The sequence below is a fragment of the Triplophysa dalaica genome, chromosome 23 (genome assembly GCF_015846415.1).
Source record: "Triplophysa dalaica isolate WHDGS20190420 chromosome 23, ASM1584641v1, whole genome shotgun sequence".
In the NCBI taxonomy this organism is placed as follows: Eukaryota; Metazoa; Chordata; class Actinopteri; order Cypriniformes; family Nemacheilidae; genus Triplophysa; species Triplophysa dalaica.
This window is the reverse complement of record NC_079564.1, coordinates 18,002,115-18,012,752: the sequence shown is the minus strand read 5'-3', so window position 1 is coordinate 18,012,752 and position 10,638 is coordinate 18,002,115. Positions and strand designations below refer to the sequence as shown.

At 38.5% G+C, this 10,638-nt stretch overlaps 1 protein-coding gene across 1 annotated transcript; it reads left to right on the top strand.

Annotated features, from left to right (window-relative positions):
* Positions 1-1,600: 1,600 nt before the first annotated feature.
* On the top strand, positions 1,601-10,305 carry kcnj12a (potassium inwardly rectifying channel subfamily J member 12a). Its single transcript, XM_056737980.1, has 2 exons — positions 1,601-1,724; positions 8,787-10,305. The coding sequence occupies exon 2, from the start codon at positions 8,870-8,872 to the stop codon at positions 10,184-10,186; it is 1,317 nt and encodes a 438-aa protein (XP_056593958.1). The 5' UTR covers positions 1,601-1,724; positions 8,787-8,869; the 3' UTR covers positions 10,187-10,305.
* Positions 10,306-10,638: the final 333 nt, after the last annotated feature.

Below are 10,638 nucleotides of genomic sequence, written 5' to 3'. Positions count from 1 at the left end.
CGCACACATTCAGTTTTAATGAAAAGTGACATCTTCACAGTTTTGTTGGTAAAAAAGGAACAGCTGAGGTTTGTAATGTCAATGTTTCTGCCAGTGTGAGCTAAAATTAGTCTGTATTTCTCTCTTCTGTCTGTAGAGAACAAAAATAACATGGCTAACACTTCAAAGCTTGAGTGAAAGCAAGAAAAAAACTAAAAGATGATTTCAGAGAGTTTTATTCGCGTATTGTATAGGGATTTGCACAAAACCATAAACACCAAAGATTAAGCATTAATCTGAAAATTCGTTCCTTAAAACATACTTACTGTAGAAAATTTTGTACGAGACAGCAGATTTTCCTTCGAAAGCAAAATACAGTTATTATTCCTAAATTATAAAGCCCATAGTGTTTGTCTACATTAAAAACTGCAGTTGATCAAATAAAGTCAATATCATGACACATTGCTGCACCCTGGACCAAAAAGCACCCCAAATGATCCCATAAGAAAGAAAACAAAGTGAACAAACCTCTCGATTATATCTCCTTACAGCAATTACATCAATGAGATTAAATGGAGAGCATGTGTCTTAGATGTTTCTTCTGCAAAAAAGCAGACATCTCACGAATGTGTCTGTCATTAGAGTTTCAGAAGAGATGTCAACAATGTGTCAAACTGAGCTCAGATTTGTCAAGTCTGCAATCAAAAGTAAATATTATTGAAGATCTCAATATGAACTCAAACATATCTCATCAAATGTACCAAAATCCAGATTATTTTACCTCTAATATATGCATTCATATTTCACCTCCATACTCTTCACACTCTCGTTTATTTCTGGTTTTATTTTTCCTTTTAGGAGAAACTTCAGAGACTAAGTTGATACTTAAATGAAACACCACTGAGAACATCACCAAATCTCATACGCTATGAAACTAGCATTTTCAATTTATGTAAATTACATTTGTACAATTGTGTGGAGAAATGACACATTCATGACCTTATTCACAAGTGTGTTAATACAGCTACACAACAGACACACAAGCAAAAGCCTTTTAAATAAAAGATACTATAGATGGAGAAAGTGAGCCTCTCTCTGTGTGTGTGTGTTTGTGTGTGTGTGTCCATATGATCACATAAGAGCATCAAGTGACAAAACGCTGGAACACTTGTACCGTAGGAGGGAGAGAAAGAGAGGGAGGGTTGAGAGAGGGAGACAAAGAGAAAAAGAGAGAGGAGGAGAGAGAGCCAGCGAGAGTAAAGTGCAGTGCTGATAGATCTAATGGCAAAAATGAAGCAAGCAGGTGCATGAGAGAGATCTGGCGAGTTTTGGGGAGAAAAATCGTTCTGTAGAGAAAACAGGGCAGTCATTCATCCATCAGAAGAAGAGAACTGGGAGACAACATGCACATCACCACGCTGAATAATCATCTCTTTTTGACTTTATGTCCATTACAAGCTCATATGATCATCTTCATATAAACACAACTTCTTCACGTTCAGCAGAGGGACATTTGGAGTGTTTTCTGATTTGGAATATACATGTGCTGAAATGGGACGAGTGGATGTGAGGATATGAGTCTGACATGGACAATGTGTGTTTGTGAGGTAGAGATGGCAAAGCTCTGGAGCCCCAACCCGAGCTGCACCGGCTCTCATCAAATGCTTCAGTTTGGATAACGCAACACAACACTACGACACACACACACACACACACAAGAGGAAAGATCCTTTACAACACACAAGGTAAGCAACTTCTCTCTAAAACTTTAGCAACGTTCTCAAGAGTCAAATGTGCTTATTTTCTCTGTATGTATGCAAGTTATAAAAGTTTATAAACATTACGACTGAAGTCCGACTTGATCAAAAACTGCATCAGTGTACAGCAACTGAATAATATGAATATGCTATACAATGACAATGAATATGAAATGATGACCTTCAAATATGATATATATTACATTTCATTAAATATAGGCTATACTTATTAATATTCCAAATAAATAACATGAAATATTGGATTTCCAGTAAATAAACTGTAACGGTTGTGTTAAGATGATGACCTGATTTTAACGACCTGATATTGAGCAGACAGATGTAAATGTGGACCACAGAAAAGCTTTAAGAGTCCAGACTGAGAGTCCTATAGAAGCGCTAAGCAATGTTCTGAACAAAACAAAAATTGTGAGTTAAAATAAACAAGATGATAAACCTCACATCCAGAATTTGTCTGTCGATGATCTGCCTCGTAAATAAAAGTACATTATACTATACACACTACAGCTGTAATCCTTAAAAATAGACCCAAAGCAGTGTAAACATACACACACACAGAGCTAATGACCACAAACCCAAACCACAAACTCTCCAAAAGTGCCCAAAGTACCGGGAGGTGTTAATGTTGTGTGTTACCCTACAGTAGAGGTGGAGTCCTCCTCTGACCCCTGCTGGATCAAATCTGCTCAACTTTTTTCTTAAATACAGATTCACACTTCTGAAGGGAACACTTGTGTGAACAGGTTTCACTCTGGATTAACATTCATGTATAGTCATTGACCGTGGTTTCACACATTTAAAGGGATAGTTCACCCAAAAATGAAAAGTCTGTCATTTGTTACTTACTCTCTGGTTGTTCCAAATTTATAAATGTCTTTGGTTGAACACATGGAAAGATATTTGGGCGAAATGCCTGTAACCAAGCAGTTCTTGGATGCCATTGACATTTAGTCATTTAGCAGACGCTTTTATCCAAAGCGACTTACAAGTTGAGTAAACAATGGAAGCAATTAGGTCAAACATTAGGACAACAGAAGGCATAAGTGCAATAAGATCATGGCTCACAAAGCCAACAACAGTGTACAGAGCCAAGTTTAGTTTATCTAAGCTTAAATAGCATTCTTTAAATAAAATTGTATATATTGTAGACAAGGTATAGAAATCAGAAAGGATCGTTCAAGTGCTGATGGAAGAGTTGTGTTTTCAGCCAATTCTTAAAGATGGACACAGAATCTGCTGATCTTGTAGCAGCGGGAAGATCTTTCCACAAATTGACTACCGTAGTAGAAAAAGTGACAATGGTAATCAAAAGTGTCCCAGAACTGTTTACTGCTCTACATTCTTTAAAATATATTCTTTGTGTTCAACAGAACAAAAAATAAATAAAACATTTTTTCTACCATGGGAGTCAATGGGGTCCAAGAACTGTTTGGGTATAATCATTCCTCCAAATGTATTTCTTTGTGTTCATCAGAACAAAGACACATGGAACAACTCAAAGGTGGATAAATGATGACAGAATTTGTATTTTTGGTTGAACTATCCCTTTAAAACTAACTTGAAAAATGAACATACTGTATGTACTCTACTCAAAGTGTTAGCTAGCAGTTGCTCAAACTAACATGCTAAATACAGCTTATTGTGGCAGGTGAAAGAAGAAACAAGACATTTCCAATGTGATTGTAGATTTGCTATTATGCATGCTTGGAATATTCTTGAGAATTTCTGTGATAATATGGAAAACTTCTGATGAACTTTCACTCATTCGTGTGGTTGTTTTTTTCTATAATCTCAAGTAGTTTTAAGAGCATCAACAGTGTATTATTAAGTTTATAACCAGAATATACTTGGTTAAATTCATGCAGTTAAATTATTAAATTGTAAGTAAAGGAGCAAGATTAGTTTCTCTGAGTGAACCATTAGTCAGTCAAATCAACATTGTAGGCCTTTTAACATTAGATTTAACTAAATGATCAATGTTATAATATAACCAGATCTGAAACTCTGATCAGTCATCTTTTCACTATGGCATATATTCAGATCTTAAAAGACCAGACAAAATGTATGCAAATTGTGTGATGCAAGCAATATGTGTGAGGTCAAAGTTTACGATTAGATGATGGTAATTCTGTTTCTCACCTGCAGTGTCAGATAATTAAAGAAAAGCAATTCAATACAGCTTATTATTCAATAATTCAATGACCACAAGGCAGCTGATTAAAAGCTGACAAGAATGAATTTAAGTAGAACAATTAGCAGATTTATTTACACTGTCAATAAAGATATACTGTCGAAACACAATGGTGGCAGCTCATAATGTCTATTCAAAACTGGTTTACTGATTATATAAAGATCTGTTCTGTTCTAATACAACTGCAATACTGAATCAATGGCTTGATAAAGCGTGACATGAATATTATAGTCTGGCATAATTTGATACTGTGAGATAGTTTATGAGTTCTATTGTGAAGGAGGGAATTCAACAACCGTTCACTGATGTACACTAATGTAGTCAGGTTCACATGAATTAATCAGTGTTGTGTGAAAAATGGACAAACCCAGCCATTGGGTTAAATTAACCCAGAAAATGGTTTATATTTCATTTAAAACCAAACGGTTGGTTTGTGTATTTTCCCCTCATAAATGAATTGAGTAATGGAAAAAATAATGAATTACTGCATGAATAGACTGAGATTATTTTCACTATATTGTGGCAGTACAGGATGATTTCATCAGATTGTGTTACCTAATGCAAAATTACAGACTATTTGAGTCTAAAGGCTTTATAAACTTTCTGAGATAACACAACAGTAATGAAATGATGTAAGACAATACAATACTGTTCACATGAGTGTGCGCGCGCATGTGTGTGTAGATCAGGTATCATTTCAGTTTTGTCTCCCCCTCACCTGCAGACAGCACAGAGGACGACAAGTGGGACATTCATGGAATCAAGCTACAAAACTGTTTCTTCTCACAGAAATCTTTCAGTAAATATGATAATAATATCGCAGACTCATTGAAGCTCCCGCACATTGCGATTTAAACCTTTGTCCAAAAATATCCATTCAGGCAGCAGAAGCGATGGAACATCTGCATCATAATAACCGGTAGGGCCTAAATCAAATAAGTAGTCCTACCTTCGTCTTTCTTTCAAGACCAAAATCAGTGCATTCTCTGTCTGCCTTCCGATAAACTCTGGCTATACGCATGATGAAAGGAGTTGCGTGCAAATAAAGTGCTTTATCATATGTTTATGAACTTCTGGTCAAATTTGTTAAAGCGCTAATTTGACAGGCAAATGACACCACACCTCTTCTGCATTGTAAACTCTGACAAAACTATCGTACGTGTTTAAAATCAATGAAACGCGCGCTGTGTACTGATGGTGCACGTCAAACAAGTTGCCCCCAAAATAACGTGGACTCGTTGCATGTTGCTCTCCTTAGACTGATAGGATGCTCTGCAGAAAAAAACTGCAGAAAGACAACTGAGCTCCGAATTATAAAATAGCGGTGTGTTCCGCAACAACAAAAATGAATGAAACTTCATAAAATATCCTGCTTGACATAAAGACAGAATGCAAATCATCTGCACTGATTTCTTTCGCATCCAGGGACAACCTCTCCCTCCTCTAGAATAGTCTTTGTGCCATTGACCGGGGTCAGTCATTTCATTAAATACTTAATAAAAAAAGGTTCAGGATAAGTAAATGTTTAACTGTCCATCTCACAGTAAAATGAAAATGTATGATGCAACAAATCCCTTAAAATAATCAAACAATCTATATTAACAATAAAAATCATACAAAGAAAAGTATGAGTGTGCAACAATAACATGCATAATAGTTCTAATGTAATTTCTTAACATTATATTACTGTGACAATAAGGGCTGTTTTTATTTAAATAGCTCTGTTTACACATTTTTAGGGGGGGTGCCTGTTCCGTGCATCTCTCATCTGCGGGGTCCTTGCCCTGAAAAATGTTGAAGACCCCTTTTCTAAAATATTCACATACTGACACTTATTATTATAAACATTTAACAGGAATTGTAAAAATCCAACATTAAATAAAGCTAAGATTATAACGTCTGATTAAAATCAATATTTTCCATACAGATAACTAACTGCTCTTCATCATATGTAAGATTTGCTAGCCACGTATTCTACACTATTTATTCAACAGTGAGTTTTGTACTAAAGTACTAATGCAACCACCGGCCCACACCCACAAACCACACCATAATACCCTTGCAAAAATATACCCCGGTTTTATCATGATAAAATGTATGAAGTATGTTATTTTTTTTAAGATTGATCATCATTTGTATAACCACATTTTTACTACAAATAACATTGTATCTAAACTGTGTTTAATTAATGGTTACCAGGGTTGTACTCAGGGATATACCAATGTGTTAATTTTGGCCGATAACGATAAATATTGGTAGATATACAGAATCTAGATATAACTGTAAAATTTCCTAAGACTGCAACAAAAGGCAAAAGGTGGACAACTGCTTTTAAATGAAAACATTCACTGCAGAAAACTTTTACCGTTAGTTCTCCATTCCCCCTGGAAAATCATGTACCAAGACTACTTTACACTAGTTAACGATTTATTAACCTTTAAACTTTTCAGGTTTATTTTTTATTTAATAAACAAATCATAGATGTTCTTCCAGATCAACCCAGAAAAATAATCTTAATAGCCACAAGTCTAACTGGTCTCAAGACAAGCCTTTAGACAGCAGTCTGATTCAAACAATATGCTTTTGTTCCTATAATTTACACATTCATAAATACTGTCTCTACATACTGTACCTACATCAACAATGTTTTGCTAATAACAGTTAATGACTGATCACGACAGAAAGACAGTGCTGTATAGTATTTTAACTGTGATTAGCGAGCAGCTGAAGAAGTTAAACAAGAGGAAATTATTTATGATTTATCGGCTATAATATATCGGCCTAAATTTGATTATCAGCCGATACGATAAAACCAAAAATGACCATTTGTCGGCCGCTACCGATATGGCTGATAATTTATCGTGCATCCCTAGATTTACTAGTAACCATGACTTCTTGGTTGAATTTGTATCAAACCATGTTTGATTTCTGTAAGGGCATGCTAAAAACCAGAACAGCACACCTGTGTAACATCGTATAAGAAAATGTATAGATTTGTAAATGCATCTTTTTTGAAGAAGAAGAACTGCTGGAAACAGGCTTTAACTTTCGTGTCAAACACAAATGACGTTTTTCTACATCACGTGTGTGTGATTTGCATAAGCAGGCCGGACAAATAAAGCATGAAAGCTCTCTGAGCCCTCACCATTTATATTTAGATTTCAGGCCAAAGGGGTACCTTCTAAGTTTCTGTAGATCAGTTCTTTGTCTCTCTCGCCCAATTTTAGATTTGCAGCAAGCATACGTGCTCCATAACCTTATTTTTTCTATTTCCAATGTTCATCTTTCTTTCACATTTCATTTCTCCAGCTAAATCCCAGCCGTCATCAAGTCATTTAGGGTCTCTGGAGAGTTTTGGGAATGCACCCATGGTCAATGCCTCATACACACACAGGTCTCCTGAGTGTCGCATTAATGTGTTTAAAACTCAAGCATCTGCGCACAAACACACACACACAGGCTCGCTCTTAACATTCTCTTTACGTCAGCTGTAATTTGGGGCAAATGTTTCGGAGGGTGAGATTCATCTCCCTTGAGGTGTGACTGTGGTTGTTCATCTGTCTATGTGTGATACGATAACCAGAACATCTCTGTATGCCGCAGTTTAAAAACACAGCTCTGATCAATAATGTAGAAGCCCAGAACAAAAGCCCATACATGAGATACATGAGCACTACAATGCCTGGCCTTAGAGAAAAAAAACTTATATCATGAAAAATTAGACGTGGTTTCTGGCAATACTTTATATTCATTTTTTATATTGATTATAAAACACTCATTCACAATGCTATGAATTTAAACATTTTATGAGCATTTTTGCATAAAAACAAAAATGGAGAAGTAATGCAATGTGTTGACAAAATGTTAATATGATCTCCTTCTTCTAAGTAGCTTTGGATAAAAGCGTCTGCCAAATGAATTAATGTAAATGTAAATATTTTATTGGTTTAAGCTCAAAACCAGGCAAGGTGCCCACCTAGGGCAACTTTATGCTGTCTTCTAAAATAGTAGTCGCTAAACTGAGCTATGTAGAGTGAGGATGATGATATTCATTTTTATAAAATAAAAGACCACCCTGCATAACAAAAAATATTAATTCTAACAGTTTCCATGATTAAAAACATTATATCCTACAGATGTTTACTATTAAAAGTATTACAAAATGTTGTTATTATATTTTGTCATGTGTTTCAATAGGATTTAATGATGCTCTATTGGTTCCCATAACATCCAAGCACATTACTAGTAGACACCCAAAAAGACCATTATAATTTCTATTAAAATCAATAAAACCTTTTTGTGACGTTTAAAACATTCAAACGTTACAAAGTTATTATGAAGGTCACTTCACAAGCACCATTATTAATAAGTGAGTATTTTATTTTTATTATGAAATAACCTGTTAAATGAAAGAGTTGCATGGTTTTAATATTATTATACATAATGTGCTATATAGTATATTAGTATTGTGATGGCAGACAAAATGATGTTATTAATTTGGCCAAATCTGTGTGTGCTTTTAATTTATGTTAATTGGAATATTGGAATCTTTGCATTACAGCGCTCAAACCTGCACTTGTTGTGATGTCATTTTGTATCTTGTGTGTAATACTACGTGAGCCATAACTATTATAGTCTTGAACAAAGTTCTTAACCTCATCTTACTGTAGAAGCATTGTTTTTGTAAGAAGTGTTCTGCAAATGGCTTTGGATAAAAGCATCACGATTACTTGCTGTTATGTAAGAACATTTTGTTGTGCGCAGAGCCTCTTAAATGTCATCCTTCAGCTGATATTAACACGCTGAACTGATGTTTCCTCTTTCCTCAAACCACGCTACAGGTGAACCCTCCTGGAGAAACTGTAAGAGGGGAAACACTGAACTTCAGCCCAAAGAGAAAGGGAAACAACAGATCCTCAGGAGGATGAGCGTGGGTCGGATTGGTCGTTACAGCATCGTGTCGACGGAGGAAGACGCCCTGCGTTTGACCACCATGCAGGGCTTGGGAATGAACGGCTACGGCAATGGCAAGATCCACACGCGGCGGAAAAGCCGCAACCGCTTCGTGAAGAAGAACGGACAGTGCAACGTGCATTTCACCAACATGGACGAGAAATCCCAGCGTTACCTGGCGGACATTTTTACCACCTGCGTGGACATCCGCTGGCGCTACATGCTTGTGGTGTTCACGCTTGTCTTTGTGGTATCCTGGTTGGCGTTCGGCTTGGCGTTTTGGGTCATCGCGCTTCTCCACGGCGACCTCGACAACCCGGCGGGCGACGACAACTTCACCCCGTGCGTGCTGCAGGTGAACGGCTTCATCGCCGCCTTCCTCTTTTCCATCGAGACGCAGACGACCATCGGTTACGGTTTCCGCTGCGTGACGGAGGAGTGCCCCCTGGCCGTGTTCCTCGTCGTCTTCCAGTCCATCGTGGGGAGCATCATCGACTGCTTCATGATTGGCGCGATCATGGCCAAAATGGCGAGGCCCAAGAAGCGGGCCCAAACTCTGCTGTTCTCGCACAACGCCATCATCGCCATGCGGGACGGCAAACTGTGCCTGATGTGGCGGGTGGGCAACCTTCGAAAGAGTCACATCGTGGAGGCGCACGTCCGGGCCCAGCTCATCAAGCCACGCGTCACGGCCGAAGGCGAGTACATCCCGCTCGACCAGATGGACATAAATGTGGGTTTCGATAAAGGACTGGACCGCATCTTCCTGGTGTCGCCCGTAACCATCCTCCATCAGATCGACGAGGAGAGCCCGCTGTTCGGCATCGGGAAGCAGGACCTGGAAACGGCGGACTTTGAGATCGTGGTTATCCTGGAGGGCATGGTGGAAGCCACGGCCATGACGGCGCAGGCCCGCAGCTCTTATCTGGCCAGCGAGATCTTGTGGGGGCATCGCTTTGAGCCGGTGCTGTTCGAAGAGAAGAACCAATACAAGGTCGACTACTCGCACTTTCACAAGACCTACGAGGTGCCGTCCACGCCCCGCTGCAGTGCCAAGGACATGATGGAAAACAAGTACCTGGTCATGCCTGCCGCCAACTCTTTCTGCTACGAGAACGAGCTGGCCATCCTGAGCCACGAAGAGGAAGAGGACGCGGCTCTGGAGAGGATGAAGCCTGAGCGGGCTGTGAGCCTCAGCCCAGAGAGAACACCCAGACATGACTTTGATCGACTGCAGAACCCCCGCTGCGCAGACCAACGCTCGTACCGCCGCGAGTCAGAGATATGAACCTTCTCATCAAACTTTCTTCCTGGAGATACTGGAGTTTCAAACATGCAGAACAATGCAAAGTGCCATACAGAGAGAGAGAGAGAGAGAGAGAGAGAGAGAGAATGTATGAAAGGACGAGAGGGTCTTTTTATCCTGCACGGTAAACTTGAAGCTGTTCCTCGTTTCCTCGTGAAACTAGTTTAGCTGTTGAACTCTTAATGTGTAAATAATCTTTCTGCGTAGATATGTGCTTTTGTGTGCAGTAGAACCTTCTAGCGAGAGAACAAAGTGTTTAGAACGACGAAGAAATGAGTCTTTTTATTTTTGCATTCAATCCGAGCACAAATGACAGGGCAGACTGTCCCGCGAGACACACACAATGATCAGTGAGACATGATAAACTCCACTTTAAAACTGCACTATATAGACAGACCAAGCGAACAATGTGACCAGTTGAGTGTGAATGAGTG